At 43.2% G+C, this 19848-nt stretch overlaps 1 protein-coding gene across 1 annotated transcript in view; it reads left to right on the top strand.

Annotated features, from left to right (window-relative positions):
• galnt14 (UDP-N-acetyl-alpha-D-galactosamine:polypeptide N-acetylgalactosaminyltransferase 14 (GalNAc-T14)) overlaps positions 1–19848 on the top strand; it is a 133765-nt gene that overhangs the window by 66216 nt on the left and 47701 nt on the right. Inside the window, exon 3 of the mRNA XM_063901417.1 lies at positions 19307–19405. Coding sequence (XP_063757487.1) covers positions 19307–19405 — 99 coding nt within the window. The remainder of the gene's footprint in view (positions 1–19306; positions 19406–19848) is intronic.

Below are 19848 nucleotides of genomic sequence, written 5' to 3'. Positions count from 1 at the left end.
CTGAGGCTGAAAACACCATTAACTTTCATCAGATTCAGGATCTGCAGAGCGAGACGGAGGTAGCCATAGATCAGTGTCAGCCACTGTTCCACTTTTAGCTCTGTGGCCCGGTCACACTGCCACCCTGTGTGTGTGTGTGTGTGTGTGTGTGTGTGTGTGTGTGTGTGTGTGTGTGTGTGTGTGTGTGTGTGTGTGTGTGTGTGTGTGTGTGTGTGTGTGTGTGTGTGTGTGTGTGTGTGTGTGTGTGTGTGTGTGTGTGTGACAAATGAAAGGAGGAGATGGCTGCAGGGAGGAACACAACTCTTTTTCAGCATCACTTCCTGCAACATTCAGCCGCAAGGCATCGCTAGACAAGACCGAAATCACAGAGTGCAGATCCCAGAAATATTAGAAAGCTGCACTGTGTGTGTGTGTGTGTGTGTGTGTGTGTGTGTGTGTGTGTGTGTGTGTGTGTGTGTGTGTGTGTGTGTGTGTGTGTGTGTGTGTGTGTGTGTGTGTGTGTGTGTGTGTGTGTGTGTGTGTGTGTGTGTGTGTGTGTGTGTGTGTGTGTGTGTGTGTGTGTGTGTGTGTGTGTGGTGCTTATTTTCCTAAAATGGTGTTTAAATGCGGTAATTATGCTGTTAATTCATTAAGCTCATGTTCATTTAAAGGTTTGATTTTTAAACCTTACGAAGTAATTTTATTTGGAATGGCTAAAAGATGAGAGTGAGGGTCATATTTGTGGGGTAATAGGGGTCAAGGGAGGAAGGAAAAGGGTGCAGAGGAGAGGGATGAAGAGGGGAAGGAGGAAGCTGGATGATCAAGGTTTGATGTGGCTAGTGAGACCCGGCGGTACTTCTTGATTAGCTTCTTACTTCATCGACTCCCTGGGTACAAATCCAGGACTTTCTATTGTTGGGGGGCAATGGTGCCGTCCTATTCGGAGAGGAAGAGGAAGAGGAAGAGGAGAACAGGAATAAGGGTGAAGGGTTGTGAAAATGTAGAATAATGGAGAGAAGAGAGTTGGACGCACCTATAAAGGTCCGCACAGCTGATTGAATCAGAATCAGGCATCCGTTGATGGACCGGGGAACTGTTTTACAACTACAGCTGACGTACCCCTGATGAAGGCCAGGTAGAGATATGGAGATGTTCATGTCAACATTAGCAACTTTCAGAAGTAGCAAACTATGTTCCTGAGTGAAAATGGATTGAGTTTTTAATATAAAGGCTCAACGGATCATTTCAAGTTCAATATTAGTCTTAATTATAATCACAGCTTGAGTTTGGAGTGGAAATTGGGTTTGACTCCATGCTTTTTTTCAAAAGGTATATCATCCCCCTCTTGCATGTTTCATCCAAACTGGGGCAGACTGAGCAGAAAGTCTGCAGGGAATAACATTAATCTGACTTCAAACATCAGCGGTGGCACTCAGGTACCTCAGACCCCCTGTGAGCCTCCCCTCCTCCCAAAATATCTTCCCAGCCATGACGTTTCATTTTGCACACATTTTTACTTTATTCGATGTGACATTCTGTGAGGGGGGGGTATGAACACGTCCTCTCCTGCAGTCACCTTGAGCAAGGCACTCAACCAGCATCATTAATGGACTGGTGGTTCTCCTGAGGCTCAATGTGCAGAAATGTGTGAATGTCAAACTGTGTAATGCTGATATCTGAGTTCAGTCAGCCTTGAGTTGCCAAACAAGGCCAAGACAAAAGAACAAATGTTGTCACATATAAGTGACATGAGTACAATGTGGGACTTTATTGGAAATTGTGTTTAAAGCTACGGTCGTTATTTCAGAAAGATGTTGTTGAAAAACTGCTTAATTAAATGCTCTGACAAAGAAAATACAACATTGCGTAACCGTGGCTGTTCTCTTTAAACGTCGCGGCTTGGTTGAATACTCGATTCTGATTGGTCAATTTGGACATTCCAGAGGCTTTCAATTCTGGCTTAAAGATTGTTGCTAAGAAGAACCGACTGTTGCTAAGGAGAACCGACTGTTGCTAAGGAGAACAGACCGTTGCTTAGGAGAAAAGACCGTTGCTAAGGAGAACAGACCGTTGCTAAGAAGAACAGACCGTTGCTTAGGAGAACAGACCGTTGCTAAGGAGAACAGACCGTTGCTAAGGAGAACAGACCGTTGCTAAGGAGAACCGACTGTTGCTAACAAGAACAGACTGTTGCTAAGAAGAACAGACTGTTGCTAAGGAGAACAGACCGTTGCTAAGGAGAACAGACCGTTGCTTAGGAGAACCGACTGTTGCTAAGAAGAACAGACTGTTGCTTAGGAGAACAGACTGTTGCTAAGAAGAACCGACTGTTGCTAAGGAGAACAGACCGTTGCTAAGAAGAACTGCGACTCGTGTTTCCAAAACAAAGCATCCCTTCTCATATTTATCTGGTGATGTTTTCAAAGAAACACCAGATTTCTCTCCTAAAGAGAAACGTTTCCCCAGGATTTAGCTCGCAGCTCGAGTGACTAGTGTTTCCACTTCAGTAGTTATTGGTTTTTTAATTCCACCCTAAAGTTTTTAGTATTTCAGCAGACAAAGTGATGAATCAAGCAGAGAAGAGCCTGGTTGGTCACCTGCCAAGTTATTCGTACCAAATGTGCCAATGTACATTTTGGAGTTTGATTATCTACCTTCCCTGCTGCTTCTTGCTGCAGAACCCAGCTATTAAAAGCAGAGAAAAGATCAAATGAAAGCAGATAAGCAATCTCTTTGACAGATTATTTTTCCAGTGGCAGACATTACTCGTATAAAATATGGCTGGTAACGTGCATCTCTGCTGGAAAGAAGACAGATGAAAGGGTGTCATGTACAAACAGAGCGGATGAGACAAAAAGCCTCCCCTAGGGTTTCATAAAAACATCTCGCTGCGAGAGATCAAAATGAAAAACAGAAGCAAATGACATAAAAGCTCATCTAGGAGGAAAAATGGTTCAACAACAAATACATAAATAATGGCGGAAAATGTGTTGCAATGAAATTCAAAGTAACAAATGCTGCGGCAACATCTGTCAAACATCTATTCTGAAGTTTAACAATTTCAAGTTTTAAAGTTTCTCAGTGCCTTAAGGGAACTCATCAATTAAAACCCTTTTATCAATTCTATCATTTGCATCATGTGCTTTAACCAGAGGTGGAAGAAGAACTCAGATTTTTCTAAAGTGTGTGACACATTCTTCCATTAAACCTGCCAAAATTAATACGATTACTATTTTGTTTTTTGGCTCCAAATCTTGTTATTGACGAGTCGGTCTAGCTTCAGTGGCAAGGCTAACATCATCGATGTAATACAAGAGTAACTTCCATATACAATCCTTTATATACGACTAAACATCATCACGCCCAACATTAGCCTCATTTAGCTTAGCGGTGGTGACGTGAAGTCATGTGACCGTGCTGTAGTTCCTCTATAGCCCAACATTAGCCTCCTTTAGCTTAGCGGTGGTGACGTGAAGTCATGTGACCGTGCTGTAGTTCCTTTATAGCCCAACATTAGCCTCCTTTAGCTTAGCGGTGGTGACGTGAAGTCATGTGACCGTGCTGTAGTTCCTTTATAGCCCAACATTAGCCTGCTTTAGCTTAGCGATGGAGACGTGAAGTCATGTGACCGTGCTGTAGTTCCTCTATAGCCCGACATTAGCCTCCTTTAGCTTAGCGGTGGTGACGTGAAGTCATGTGACCGTGCTGTAGTTCCTTTATAGCCCACTATTAGCCGCCTTTAGCTTAGCGATGGTGACGTGAGGTCATGTGACCGTGCTGTAGTTCCTTTATAGCCCAACATTAGCCGCCTTTAGCTTAGCGGTGGGGACGTGAAGTCATGTGACCGTGCTGTAGTTCCTTTATAGCCCAACATTAGCCGCCTTTAGCTTAGCGGTGGAGACGTGAAGTCATGTGACCGTGCTGTAGTTCCTTTATAGCCCAACATTAGCCTCCTTTAGCTTAGCGGTGGTGACGTGAGGTCATGTGACTGGTTCTTAGGAGGTTTGAAAGTTAAATCGTTTACGAACCACTGTAGCCCCGGCACCAAGCTAGTACAGATCTCTTCAGGGGAAGTAGTAACACTCAGATCCTATCTTGTGCTGCTTTAGTCTTGTCGATCGCGAGGTGTTAAATGTTCTTTCCCTGTAAGGAAAGACTATTTTCAGGAGGTCAAATGTTAACAATTCTGGGCTCTAGTGTGGGAAGGGAGTTAGTGTCTTGCTGCGGGAAATTTCAGAAGGTGTTAGTTTGTTTGTTCTGCTGCTCAGTGTGGTTTAAAATAATAATTTTTACTGAGATTCACTGCCAGTAATTACTAATGAAACATCCTGCTGCTTTCAAAATAACTGTCTCTGCTCCTGCACATCGCACACTAAAATGTTTGTGTGTGTGTGTGAATATTCATATGTGTGTGAGAGAGGGAGTTTTGCATGGAAAACAACTAGGACAGCAAAGGCCCTCACTACCAGACCTGCAGGCAACCTGGCATCACATACATCGCTAAGCCGAGTGTGTGTATGTGTGTGTGTGTGTCTGTGTCTGTGTGCGTGTGGGATCCCCCGTGTGTGTGTGTGTGTGTGTGTGTGTGTGTGTGTGTGTGTGTGTGTGTGTGTGTGTGTGTGAGTGAGGTGGTACTAATGCTTGCCTGGCACTGAGATTCTTGCCCTCTGGGCTTTTGCCTAACACAATGGAACAACACTCTGCAGAGTTTAATGAGTGTGTGTGTGTGTGTGTGTGTGTGTGTGTGTGTGTGTGTGTGTGTGTGTGTGTGTGTGTGTGTGTGTGTGTGTGTGTGTGTGTGTGTGTGTGTGTGTCCATGTTTCCTCTGTCTGTATTTGCATATACATGTGCATTAATGTGCATACACAGTAAGTGAGTATGTGTTTGTGTACGAGTGTGTGTAATCAGACAGGTGATTCCTCTGTGCTGCAGACCCTGTCGCACTCTGACAGATGGGGTTTTCACTGCATGGTGTGTGTGTGTGTGTGTGTGTGTGTGTGTGTGTGTGTGTGTGTGTGTGTGTGTGTGTGTGTGTGTGTGTGTGTGTGTGTGTGTGTGTGTGTGTGTGTGTGTGTCTTGAGATGTATAAGCATTTCTGTATACCAGCATCTGCGGTTGGATGCTGGTTTAGACTGAAATATTGCTTCATTCATCACCCAGCACAACCCACGCGCACTGTCATCGCAAGGTGTGTGTGTGTGTGTGTGTGTGTGTGTGTGTGTGTGTGTGTGTGTGTGTGTGTGTGTGTGTGTGTGTGTGTGTGTGTGTGTGTGTGTGTGTGTGTGTGTGTGTATGTGGGCATGATGGAGAGTGACCACATATCCATTGTACAGAATCCTCCATGTGGAAAACCTCTCCCACTGCCTGCCTCCAAACATTCATCTACTGTGTGTGTGTGTGTGTGTGTGTGTGTGTGTGTGTGTGTGTGTGTGTGTGTGTGTGTGTGTGTGTGTGTGTCTGTGTGTGTGTGTGTGTGTGTGTGTGTGTGTGTGTGTCTGTGTGTGTGTGTGTGTCTTGTGTGAGTGTGTCCTGGGGCTACACAGTGAGTGATGTTTTCCTGCCTGTGAAACACACTGACTTGGGTGTTAAAGCTGTCAGGACTGACACACACACACACACACACACACACACACACACACACACACACACACACACACACACACACACACACACACACACACACACACACACACACACACACACACACACACACAACCACAGTACAGTGTTTCTTCCACATACTGTAATGTGAGCAGGATTTGGAAATCAGAGGCTCTGTTGTGATTGGTCAAACCATACAGTCTATGGGTCAAACAATTAGAGATGTCCCGCCCCTTCGCTTATCATGTGCAATGTGTTTGAGCGCTAGCCGATAGAAGCGTGAGTGTTACGTAGTGAAGTCACTATTCTTTGAGTAAACAAAGGGAGTCATCAGCTATCTTTCATGTTGAAGGACAGTAAAAAAGTAGTTTACTTATCGTGAAGGTTTGCTGCATTTTCTGCAGAAACAGACACATTGTTTTTTTTATTCCCGGCTGTAAATATGAGTTACTACCTCTGCCAGCGACTGAGTCTACTTTCTGCCGTGCTGTGACTGAATGCTAATGCAGGTTTGCTCCTAAATGTGCTCAGCTCAGCACTTACAGGAGGAACTACAGAGCAACGTGTCGACAGATGAGTCTCCTGCTGTAGTGAGCATTACCATACGCCGTGTCAACAATAAACACATCTCACCGGCGGGGATTTAGAGGTTCCTTTCTGCAGGAAACACAACATCTATGGGCTGCTGCTCCATCTCCACCTGCATACCGATATTGCTTGAAAAACTGTAACCTTGTTAGTAGGGACCAGTAAGACTCAATATCATATTCATTTTCGATTCATTTGCATATTATTATTCGCAAAATCTCTAAAATGTAAGAAAATATTTCCATCGCAGATCCTCCAGGGCCAAGGCCAACCCTTGTGCTGTCTTCCTATCTACTGTGCAGCTTGTCCTCTATAGTACACAGTGTAAATAATCACCCAAACCTATGTTTAAACCTTTTAAACCAACTTTATTCCTAATTATTAACACAGGTTTTACTCTTCTTTAAAGAAATATATGTCAACAGACTTCATTTACACAAAATAAACTGAATTTCTGATTTAAAAAAGGCCAAACATCTCCAATGGTTTTACAAACTTGACCCCAGAAGATGCTATACCTTTGAATGAAACCTAAATGAAAGTGATCAAAATTCGTACCTAAAACGTCGTAAACAAGCACACATATTATATGTCTGGCACTAACATAGAAAACAAACCTTTATCCAGACATAAAAACATATCAAAAACCAAAGAGATTTCTCATTTCATCAAAACTGTAAACATCCTGGTTTCAAATATTTATTCTCATCAAATTTGATCCAAAAAGTTGGCGATTATTTCTTTTTTAAATTGTGTCATTGTTTTTCTAAAGAAATGCGATTCATTATTATTTTTCTAAATATTATCCATTTCAGGGATTAATGGTCCGTTTCTTTTGTCTCGTTGTTTGATTTTCCTGCCTTTTTTGCTTTATTTGTCTCTTTTTTCTGGTGCTTTACAGTATACCCTTCATGTGGTTTGTTTGTTACTCTCTTCTCTTCTTCCTCTCTTTTGCATTTTATCCTCTTCCTCTCTTCCTGCCGCTCCCTGAATCGACTCTCTGAAGTCCATTGAGCCGACAGAGAGACAGAAATAGAGGCAGGGGTGTGAAACAAACTCCTCTCTTCTTCCTCTTCCTCCCTCTGGTTCCCAGCGACAGATCTCTCATCTCTTTTATTGTTCAAAGCCTCGTCTGAGTTTTGATCCTGCTTTCTCTCTGTGCCCAGATTAAAGGAGACAGACGAGACAAAGGGGGTGGGATTAGGGGAGAGAGGGAGGACATTACGCTGTTATTATTGTTGGTATTAGTGTTGTGCACTCAGTCATTCCTTATCTCTCCCTCTCTCCTGTTCCCTCTCAGATGCTAAACACAAGCAAAACAATCAATCACGCTCTGTCATATGGACCAGGATCGTGTACTGTGAACATTTCCAATTATATTTGTTCCTGTCATGAATATAGAAAGACTCCTCTTTATCAGGACCCTTCAACGACCTGCAGGAACTCTGGAGCGGGTTAGCAGATAATAGCAGGCAGGAGAATGACTACCCTATTGTAGTTTTAAGTGTCTGTATCAGTGGTCGGATTGCAGCTCACTATTATTTGTATCATTAATGAATATTAGAGCCAGTGTTTCCTTTCATAGAAAAGGCCTCCTGGTCGTGACGTCTGTAGTCAACACCGTATCAAGGACTACAATTCCCACGGCGCCATTCTCTAAAGTGACAGACGGGCAGCCTCACCAAGCCCCCAGGAAGTGCTCCTGACTTAAAATATTCGTAGTGGCCAAACCATAGATGTCTATGGGCCAAACAGACGGTACTACAACTTCCGCATCAGTCTGTGACGTCACCCGGCCCAGAAAGACTTTTCCCCATTGACTTACATCGGGAAAGAGACGTCTGCAAATCGGTGGATAATTATTTTAAACAAAATAATCTACCCAGTATGAACCATTTCATCGCCCTTATTAAAAACAGTAGGTCCTTAAAGTTTTAAAAAGAGCTAAAAGCTGAATCCAGATGTATTTTCTCTCTCCATTCATTCTAGTGAGCCCAGAGCGGGAGGTCGGGGGCGGGGCTTAAGGGGAAACACAACTGCGCATGCTCTATGCTCTCGACAGCCAGGCATGATGGGTAATTTGTGACGTTTTGCTTGTTTCATGCGCTAATGAGCAGCTCTCATAGGAATGAACGAGGCCCACCTCCAACGCTGGATCCAGTTCTTATTTTACATCCATGAACAGAAAGACGCCGTCGAGGCTCAGATTTTTCACCGTTTAAGTTTCGAAGTTATACAAGAGAGAAGGAAAGAACGGAAGAACTCTGAAGTTGGTTTATTGTTTTATTTGAGTTTCGGCTCTTCGTTAGATTTGTTTTCCCTGTTGTAAAGTCCTGTTTCTTTGTTGGATGTGTGAAAGGTTTGTTATTTTATTATGTCACTATACCATCACACCCTCAGAGGCCAAGCCAGTCATCAACAATGTGCGAAACACAAATGTAAAGGAAGGAAAACGCGTTAGAAAAGGTCTGTTTATGGAGCCGAGTGGCTTGATTTCCATCCCATTCATTCCAAGTCCAAAAGAAACCTAATTGAAAGTCTTCTTTCTGTATAAAACCCAGATATATTACATTTAACATGATATAAAACACAGGTTTCTGCATGCACAATTCCAAGTTATCGAAACACTTATTATTTTCTGTCATCATTTCTCAACGTTTTTCAAATTTTCCTCAAAGCATGAAGACTTCTCCATAGAATACTATTTTATTATCAAACTTTCTACAGCATTTTAAATCTTATCTTGAAATGCAGAAATCGACGAAGCAGATCATTTTCTAAAATTGACCTCTCGGATTATAGAATGCCATACAATTGTAAACGCTGGAAGTATCCGTATCTGAGACGCTGAGCAAAGTGTTTTCTGGAATTTGTGTAAATCAATAATTATATTTAGAATAATATTTAGTTGCATTTGTACTAGTACTGGTAGCGGTAGATGTGGTGGTTACTGTTCAATATTTCTAACTCCTAACACCAAGAAGATCTCATTTTGCGTGCTCCATATCCCTCCCTCTGCAACTCTCCGTCTGCATTATCACAACAATTAAATATTCCTTCTGATCTGAGATAAACTGGGACAGAAAGTTTGGACTGCCGACTCTGACCTGATCCATTTCCCAAACAGACAACCCTCAAGTTCAACTTTCATCCGTCTTCACTTTTGGTTTGGTTTTGAAAGTGTGCCATGCTGAAGCTATATTTAGTGGAGAGGCGGGGGCGGGATTGTCACACATACTGGGAATCCTGCAAATCTTCCAAACTCACTCTGAACACCCACAGCTCAAATTAAAAAAGGAGAGGAGCGCTGTCACCCCGGAGGAGGCCGCTCCCACCTGAGCAACACGACGCTAAAGACAGAGTACAGAAAGGAGACATCGGCGGTTATAAGTGGAGTTTAGACGAGGGAATCGGGTGTCGGATGAACAAAGGCGAGAGATTTTTAGATCTGACAGAGGATGGGAAGTTTTATTTTTACTTTAATAACTCCTCTGGTTCCTGTTGGAGAGCCTCGTGTTTCCAGAGCTTTCTTTTTTTTAAAACATGAGGCTGGGAGAGATGCTACAGCCCTGTGCTGCTTATATATGCATGCTTTACACTTACACAACTCTGACTTCCTCTGACTGTGTGTGTGTGTGTGTGTGTGGGGATGCATTATGCACTCATTTGAATGTGTGTAGGTGTGTTTCAATAGGTTCGAAAGGATTTATATTCTAATATATGTGTGTGTGTTTATGTGCAGGTGTGTGATCGACATAACTGAAGACGCAAATGACCTATTTTATAATATAATAACACTTACATAAACCCCCGCTATCTCTTACACAACAGGTATCGTCAGTCATTTACATTTGATTTATATTGGACAAATCCCACGTGTGTCTCAGCGTGCTTCACAGGTTGTACAGCAGATGTCTGTCCTTACACCCTCGCAGGGCAACAAGGACAGTCTTAAGACTAAAGCAGCAAAGCTAGGGTCTGGTTCAAGGTAAACCTGAACCAGTCCTAACTATAAGCTTTATCACAGAGAGAGGACTAAAGCCTATCAAAGCATAACTAGGGTTTGAATGTAAGCCTAAAACAGTCTTACCTATACGCTTCATTAAAAAGGACAGTCTTGAAACTATAGAAGCACAAGGGCTGGTTTTAGTTAATCCTGAGCCAGCCCTACTATAGGTATACCAGAGAGATGGAGGTCTAAAGGTCTAAGCTTTATCAGAGAAGAAAGTTTAAAGCCTATCGAAGCAGAACGAGGGTTCGAATGTAAGCCTGAACCAGCCCTGACTATGAGCTTTATCAGAGAGGAACGTCTTGAAACTATAGAAACATAACATACATTTTATCAGGGAGGAAAGTTTAAAGCCTATCGAAGCATAGCTGAAGTCTTGTTGTGTATACCTGAACCATCCCAAACTATTAGCTATATTAAGAGAGGAAAGTTCAAAGCCTGCTCCTAAAACTTGCAGAAGACCAGCCCCGAGTTGTGCAGCTATCGGCTTGAGCCTTTACTTTTTGATAAAGCCTATACTCAGGCTTACGTTCGAACCCCTAGTTTCTCCCATTCTGCTTTTGGAGACTCTAGGAACCACGAACAACCCTGCATTCTGTTAGTGGTTCTGGGGCAGTAGGGTACTATGAGCTCTTTGGGATAGGGGGGTTCTTTGACCATTAAGGCTGTTGTAGGCTTGGAGAAGTGTTCTAACTTGTAGATGTTAAAGCAGCCTCTCTGCAGTCTCTTGTTTTCTCTTCCACCTCTCGTGGGATCAGCAGAGCCGTCTCTCCTTCTGTTTCTCCTCGTTATGTAAGTGAAGCTCTTTGAAGAAACTTTGCAGACAGACTGCACACATGAGTGGGTAACTGTGTCGTGACAGGAGTCCCACGAGGCCGCTCTTCTCTGGGATTTAGGGAATGCAGATGCAACTGGTTCAGAGAGGAGACAAGCCGCTGTATCAGGGAAGCCTGCGATACTCATATGGAGGTATAGGAATATGTTTGTGCTAAAGTTGCTGTTATATATTCAACATCATGCAGCTTCTTTGAGTTGCTTCCTTCATGCTTCAGTTTCCTTTAGGATCGTATACTTATGTACTTGAGCTACCTGCTCAAATCTACCACTATATCTTGTCCATTTCATACTCCTAATCTCCTCCTGTACAATGACTGCTATTTAAAAACCCTACGAGTACAACTTCACCTCTGCTTTAAATCCTGACTTTTGAATTGACCTGATTCTTCAGACTATAGCAGGGGTGTCGAAACCATCACACCATCAGAGGCCAAGTCTAAAACGAGATATATTCAACGCTGTAAAACAGGTTATTTTTTGACTACATTTGAAACATCATCGTGAAATGCAGATGTGTACATCGAAGATTATTGCCCTTTTTGAAAGCTGATTCTTTTCTAGATTAACGTCTTGGATTATAAAAAAAGTTTTCAGTTAAATGTAATATTTAACGGGGAAACGCTGGAAATATCTGTATTTGAGAGGCGGACAAAAGCGAGACATCACTATACTGTCCAAGCTACGGCTCGGGGGCCAACTTTTGTCCATTTTTGTCAATTATTGGCCCTCAGCAAACTCAAAAAGTATGCTTGTCTTTCCTTGTACTTTTTAAATAGATATCTAAACGTACAGGAAGTTACCCAGTACTATTCATCTGCTAATGAGCCCACTTTTCAATTAAATTCAGTCAATTAAAGTTGAAACCTTTCTAACAAATCTTTAAAAAAATGTATTTGTTTAACAAGCTTGAAATAAACCCTTCATATTTCTCCTTATTATCAGCAGTTTTTGGCTCCTGTTAAAGAATGAGCTGCAAAACCAGATAAATGAAACCCTACGGAGAGCTGTGATGTAATCTGCAAAGCATATTTAATTATTAAGCATAATTTACCAACATTTGATAGATTTTTTAGGGAATATACCTCAGCTTTCGCTAGTGGCACGAAGTTTGGACACCCCTGGTCTACAGCCTCATGGTCCCTAAGAGCAAATCACCACTATATTAGATAAGATTTTATTGTCATTATGCAAAGTACAGGTACAAGCCAATGAAATGCAGTCAGCATCCAACCAGAAGTGCAAAGATGTACTGTAGTATAAAATAAATTACTATATACATATGTTATAGTAATTTATGGCATATATGGCAACGTACCAATCGAAAAAATGGAATAAAATCAACACAATTTGGTGAATAAAGTGGCACAAAATGGAAATGTATGCTTAGGTACAGGACCTGAGTTTTAGTTATTAGTTATTCCACCACTGCCTTTACTTATATGGGTTTTGGTTTGCATTTGAATAACTTTTTTAGTAGAAATTGACCAAACTCCAGTCTTGGCATCAGAAAACATGAGGACACAACCTGGTCACTTTCTGCTGAAATCGCTCCTTCCCTCCTTGGGGGAATTTAACCTGCTTCAATTAAAATTGTTGAATCTACTGAACTATTCATTTCAGCTTTTCATTCATCGGACTCATTGACTCGGAAATTCTCCTAATGGAATTTTCCAGTAAGGGGAAGAAACGAGCTATTATCAACCGTCCCTCGCCGCCTCCTCTGTCTGTGTTTCTGTACGTACGCTCAATCAGGAGGAGTGAAATCCCCTCACTACACACGCACTGTGTATGCGACTGTGTGTGTGTGTGTGTGTGTGTGTGTGTGTGACTATGTAAAGAGCTGTTGCTTCACCAGCAAAAACTAGGCCACCTTTCCTCTGTGAACACCTGAAAAGAAGCGAGACAGAGAGCGTGGGAGAGGAATAAATGAACAGTTTATTCCTTAAGGACTCCACAAGGTTCCATACCATGTGACCCAGCAAAGACTAAATAATATTCCCATTGCACAGGATGAATTCTTAAATATATCCCATTGATAACTCCATCTTTTAGACTTTACTCAATGCCTTGGGGCGGCAGAAGCTCAGTCTGTCGGCTTGGGGACCACAATGTCGCTGGTTCAACTCCCAGAGCAGACCCGGTACAGGACTGGTTCTTTGTGTCACTGAGAGACATCATAGGAAGGGGTTTGCAGTGGATGGTTGGGTTTAAAAAGCACGCAAACATCTGTGGACTCTTTCTTTTGAAATGTTTGATTGGTTCAACCCATTTAAACGTCTGGTATTTCAACTCTTTAAGTTGACTACGTGAAGAACCACAGTGTAAGCTCTTCATACGCCTCAATATCGAAGAATAGAGGAGCAGTTTGGGGTTCTGAAAACACTTGGGACATGTTGACTGCTGGGATCAAATAAAGCACAATCAAAACGGATCAAGAAAACAATCTGTGCAGGGTTAATCGTCCACTTGCAAAGGTAGTCAATAAACCGAAAGCCCCACTAATACATCGCTCGGTTATTTCACCTACATCACGTCCCGTTTTCTGCAGAGAGTCAATGTTGGTTTACTTCTAACGATGAGCAGCCTTTTCCTGACCTAGGGGAATGTGTCACCTCCAAGGTCTCCGTGACTGTTCTGTGAGACAAAGCTTAACAAGAGGAGAAGCCGAGGGGCAGAACAAGTGAAGGATGGGGAGAGAGAGGGAGCGTGAGAGCTGTTAATCAGAGGCTGCAGGTGGAGAGGTGTGTGTGTGTGTGTGTGTGTGTGTGTGTGTGTGTGTGTGTGTTTGTGTGTGTGTGTGTGTGTGTGTGTGTGTGTGTGTGTATGTGTGTGTGTGTGTGTGTGTGTGTGTGTGTGTGTGTGTGTGTGTGTGTGTGTGTGTGTGTGTGTGTGTGTGTGTGTGTGTGTGTGTGTGTGTGTTTGTGTGTGTGTCTGACAGTATCACAGGGCTACATCAGTGGCTATTAGTATCGTGTGGCACAAACACACACTCTGACAGGTCTGCTGCACCGCCTGCAGAGAGGGACTGTGTGTGTGTGTGTGTGTGTGTGTGTGTGTGTGTGTGTGTGTGTGTGTGTGTGTGTGTGTGTGTGTGTGTGTGTGTGTGTGTGTGTGTGTGTGTGTGTGTGTGTTTGTGTGTGTTGACCTCTCCTTTCATGTGCTTATCTCACCTTCACATGAACTGTGATGAGCCATCTCTCTCACACACACACACACACACACACACACACATACACACACACACACACACACACACACACACACACACATCCTCATCGATGGCTCATCAAATATGAATGATTTTTTGCACCATCTGGACAGAAGCACACAGTAAACACTCATCTTTGTTTGGATTTGTTTTGAAAGATGATGCCCCCCCCCCTCCTAGCCGGGTTTTGTTTTTGCGTTTCCTTTTGGGTTTGTTGTTTTTCCTTTTGGGTTTGTTGTTTTTCTTCAGATGATGGGATGGATTTCTCTGTGATGTATGGTGGTGTTGTTCTTCAGAAGTTAAATGAGGGATTTAAAGCAGCTCTGACTTCACTGTCATTAGTTTCCTCTTCCTCCTTCAGTTTACAATCAGTCTGTTCTCTGTCCCCTTTTGTTGTTCTTCTTCTTCTTCTTCTTCTTTCTTCTTCTTCTTCCTTTTCTCTCCCTCTTCTCCCTCTCCTACCCTTTCTAGTATTCTTTCCTCTTCTTCATCTCCATTCTCTCCTTCATTTCCATTTCCTGCTCTCTCTTCTTCCTCTCCTGTTGTTTATTTTTTGTTTCCTCTTTTCTCCCCTCCTATCCTCTCTTGTTCTTTCCTTTGTGTCCTTACCCCTTATCCCCTCACTTTCTCTCTTCAAACTCTACTCATCTCTCCTCTTCTTCCTCATACGTTCCGCTACCCTCTCACATCCCTTCTATCTTCCTCTCTTGTCTTAAACTCACCTCCTACTCTTTCTTTAAACTTCTCCTCACCTCCTACTCTTTTTCTAAACCTCCTCCTCACCTCCTTATTTTGTTTACTTCCTCTTCTTCCCTCCTCCATCACTTCTTTCTCCTTCCTTTCCCCCCTTTCTCTCTCCTCTTCTTCATCTCATTTCATCCCTATCCTGACTTTCCTCCAGATTTTTTTTCCCTGTGTGTGTGCTCTCTTGAGCTTTGACGCATCAAGAAGTTAACTGACACACACACACACACACACACACACACACACACGGACATGCACTCAGGGAGTATGGAGCCTTGTTCATATCAGCTCCAACATCAGTCATCTGTCAGCACAACTTTTATCTGTACATCTCTGTCTGTCTCTCTCTCTGCCTGTCTGTCACTGTGTCTCCCGGCCTCATTCGTCCTCACACGCACAGACACATGCACACACACACACACATGCACACACACGCACACACAGCAGCCGGCTCGTCGTTATCTCCTCATCGTTCCTCTCCGGTGGAGCCGCTGAATAAATCAACTGCAGAAAAAGCCGAGATGGAGACGGGGAGATAGGGGGATGGAGGAGGCGGAGAGAGGGGCATGATGGGATATGATATGACAAATATGTACAGGGGCCGACTCCAACTCTCACCGGGGGGGCGACTGAAACAATGGCGTCGCAAAAAAATAAAATAGGATAGGTATGAAATGAGATGAAGAAGAGGAGTGAGACGGGGGGGGAGGAAGAAGAAGTGATGGAGGAGGGAAGAAGAGGAAGTAAACAAATAAGGAGGTGGGAGGAGGTGAGATTAGGACATGAGAGGAAGATAAAAGGGATGTGAGAGGGTAGGAGAGACCTTTTGAGGAAGAAGAGAGACGAGAAGAAGATGAAAGGAGGTAGGAGACATGGAAAAGAGGAAGAGAAGGGAGACAAAGGAAAGGAAAGAAGAAGAGAGAGGAAGACGAGGAAATGGTAAAGAAGGAGAAAATGGGCATGAGGAAGAGGAAAGAAAACTAGAGGGGTAGGAGGAGAGGAAAGGGAGGAGGTACTAAGAAGGAGAGGGAGGAGAGGGATGAGAGGAGAGAGAAGAAGGGAGGAAAGAGGGAGGCCAAGGGAGATGGAGAGCAATGAGAATGCAAAGTGACAACAGTCTGTTCCGGCCTTCAGTTTAAAAAGCACTCCAACTGTGTGTGTGTGTGTGTGTGTGTGTGTGTGTGTGTGTGTGTGTGTGTGTGTGTGTGTGTGTGTTAGTTTCCTTTCTTTTTGAATCTTTCTGTCTCCATATTGTGAATGCTTTCTTTAATTTTTACCAACCCAATAAATAGTCGGAGCGTGACAACACGGGTCAGGGTTAGTGTTGGAGCTTTAGATTGATTTATATTATTTAGTGTTTTGTTCTCTTGCTGTCATTGTTTATAGTAAATGTGTATTTATTTAGTGTTATGTTAGTTAATTGACGTTCATTAGTTGATTGTGCTTTTATTTTGAAGGCAGCTTTTGACATGATGGAGGCGTACCATAAAGGGCACGTGGTTTTTTACCAGGGTAAAGGTAAAGAGTGCAAGATAGGAAAACACATTGTCATTGTACTGTTGGATCATTTGAATAAACTGCACATAAATGAAGTTATCGCTTGGACTTGTGCTAGGTTGATACCGAACCATAGCGGCCATACAAACAGCCCGCCTCTACTTACTGAACATAACCAAGAAGTATTGTTGCCTAAACTTAAATACGTTTGTGTTAAAATGTTCAGGTTTAATACATTTTTATAGTTTGTATTTAACTTAGAGTTGCAGTTTGGCCCATCTGTGATATAAGACACTGATAACAGCAATTTCATTGGTTTACAGCGTTGGAAATGGGTGAGTTAACTGGGAAAGAGAGGAAGGAATGGGGCAAGCAGTCCAAGATGGATGTGCAAAAGAAAAGACAGATCATTTCAGGAAAGAACTGAAGGTAGTAGGAAGTTTTAACAATTAGAAAGAGAGGATGGAAAGCAAAGAAAGACATACAGTAAGAAGGAAAAAGAAACTAACACAATGACGGCCATGCCCTTCAGCAAGCCCCCTCTCCCCCCTCCCCCTCCTGCATCCTCACTCTATATTGTCATGTCACAGCAGTGAGAGCATGAATCCTGCACTTTGTTTGTTTCTAATCATCATTCTGTAATCTGCTTTGCCGCTATTGTTTCCCCACTTAATCATCGTGCCTCGAAACTCAAAAAATGAAATTGCTAGTTAATGAGCTGCTGATTGTATTATTTCACAGCCGGCTGCTCGAGTGCACCGCCTGATCCCGCGCACCGACCTGCTAATACAACAAATTAGGAGCCGAGCGCGGGTTTTAACCCCGCAGCAAATCACAGCGGGGGGCTCAGTGTTTGGCTCAAGGACACTTCCACCATGCGTGGTATTCCTGCAGCAGTAGGGGAACAGCGTGGTGCATTAATGAAGTATTTCTGAAGGCCCACCCTGAAGCTAGCATCTCCCTGGTTCCATCCACAAAAATCCAATGGGATTGTTCCATTGGATTTTGGAATATTGCAGGAAATAATCTCAGTGGCAAACCAACAATTATGATCCTGGGTTTTGTTCCGCAGGATAATCTCCACATATTAACACCACTTTAAGATTTCTGAAATAAAAATCTAATGTTGGGCTATAAAGGAACTACAGTACGGTCACATGACTTCACGTCACCACCGCTAAGCTAAAGGAGGCTAATGTTGGGCTATAAAGGAACTACAGCACGGTCACATGACTTCACGTCACCACCGCTAAGCTAAAGGAGGCTAATGTTGGGCTATAAAGGAACTACAGCACGGTCACATGACTTCACGTCACCACCGCTAAGCTAAAGGAGGCTAATGTTGGGCTATAAAGGAACTACAGCACGGTCACATGACTTCACGTCACCATCGCTAAGCTAAAGGCGGCTAATGTTGGGCTATAAAGGAACTACAGCACGGTCACATGACTTCACGTCACCATCGCTAAGCTAAAGGCGGCTAATGTTGGGCTATAAAGGAACTACAGCACGGTCACATGACTTCACGTCACCACCGCTAAGCTAAAGGCGGCTAATGTTGGGCTATAAAGGAACTACAGCACGGTCACATGACTTCACGTCACCACCGCTAAGCTAAAGGAGGCTAATGCTGGGCGTGATGACCTTAAGTCGCCTCATTTAGACAATTGCATGACTAATTTCAGGGTTTTAGGACTCATTCCTGCCCCAGAATGTTAAGTCATTAACCAACAAGGACATGTATGTGCAGATGAAAGACGTAGATCCATATTTATCTGGCCTAAATTCTTGTATGGACTTAGGTTGGACAGATATACTAGCAGACCTTTTAATGAGCCCTGTATTTGTTTTAGAAACGAGTTAAATATAGAGGCCTTTTCACCTTTTGCTTCCCACACTGCCTTGCAGCCAATCCAAGAAAAAGTAGTTGGGCTTATTATAAGTATAGGTTTGCAGTTCAGTCTAAAAAGTAGTGATTTTAGTCTTCCTGTCGGACGATATGAAGCTCGTTGATCGATTACCTTCTCATGAAAAATGCCTCATCATTCACATTTACAAACTGTGTGCAAATATCAAGTTTATCAACCTGAACGCTTTCTAAAAATAAGCATATTATGGATGTAGATTAAGGGAGGGAGCAGAGAACCATGCATTAAGCTGACTATAGGTCTGTATATGTCTCCTGTTACACACACACACACACACACACACACACACACATTTTTATGAAAGCTGTAAAATGAAGGCCAGAACAGAGCAAGCAGACTGTTTCTGTATGAAAATGTCACCAATCCATCAATCTGATAGGTAAAGGCCAGACTTCTCATTATACCGTGAGTGTGTGTGTGTGTGTCTGCTCTTTCAGGGGAACAGGCTGCTGACCCAGCGTACACACACACACACACACACACCCACACACACACACACACACACACACACACACACACACACACACACACACACCCACACACACACACACACACACACACTGTTATGTGGTGTATTTTAATGAGGCCTCTGGCTGGTTCTCTGTAGTTCAACAGTTCTTGTCTGATGGCTTGTTCGGACACAACACACACCTCATCACGGCTCATTTCACTTGTTGGACACACCAGTCAGGACGGTTTAATTTGATTAGTTTCACAATTTTTAATAAATTTTATTCAGAAAACACATAAACTGTTGCTTCCAATTTCATTTGATGACACGTGTCACTTTAAACCCTAATCCCTCTCTCTCTCTCTCTCTCTCTCTCTCTCTCTCTCCTCTCTCTCTCTCTCTCTCTCTCTCTCTCTCTCTCTCTCTCTCTCTCTCTCTCTCTCTCTCTCATTCTCTCTCTGCAGGTGCACCAGTCTTCATTACGATTCTGATCTTTCTCCAACTTCCATCATCATCACCTTCCACAACGAGGCCAGATCCACCCTGCTGCGCACCATCATGAGGTAACCCACACACACACACACACACACACACACACACACACACACACACACACACACACACACACACACACACACACACTTCTGACCCTCAATCTCTAAACCTTCGTTCTGTCTCTCAGTTGGATGGTATCAGCAAGTTGCCGCTCACACAAACAGTACAGTGCAATGTAAACACACACACACCTCCAGGTTTTGGCCAGGGTTCAGCTCATTATACCAGTCAGTCAGCGGGGACCAACTGCGTCCCCTCACTATCACAGAGGACAGTGTGTGTTTTATGTGAAAGTGTTTGTATGTGTGTGTGTGTGTGTGTGTGTGTGTGTGTGTGTTTGTGTGTGTGTTTGTGTTTGTGTGTGTGTGTCCTCCCCTTCAGCCCTTCTCAAAGCTCTGCAGTTTTCAACCAATTAAAAGACAATCTGTCTCCCTGGGCCCCGCTGCTCCCT

The sequence above is a fragment of the Eleginops maclovinus genome, chromosome 15 (genome assembly GCF_036324505.1).
Source record: "Eleginops maclovinus isolate JMC-PN-2008 ecotype Puerto Natales chromosome 15, JC_Emac_rtc_rv5, whole genome shotgun sequence".
In the NCBI taxonomy this organism is placed as follows: domain Eukaryota; kingdom Metazoa; phylum Chordata; class Actinopteri; order Perciformes; family Eleginopidae; genus Eleginops; species Eleginops maclovinus.
The sequence above is the reverse complement of the archived record's forward strand: the minus strand, read 5'-3'. Positions and strand labels throughout refer to the sequence as shown.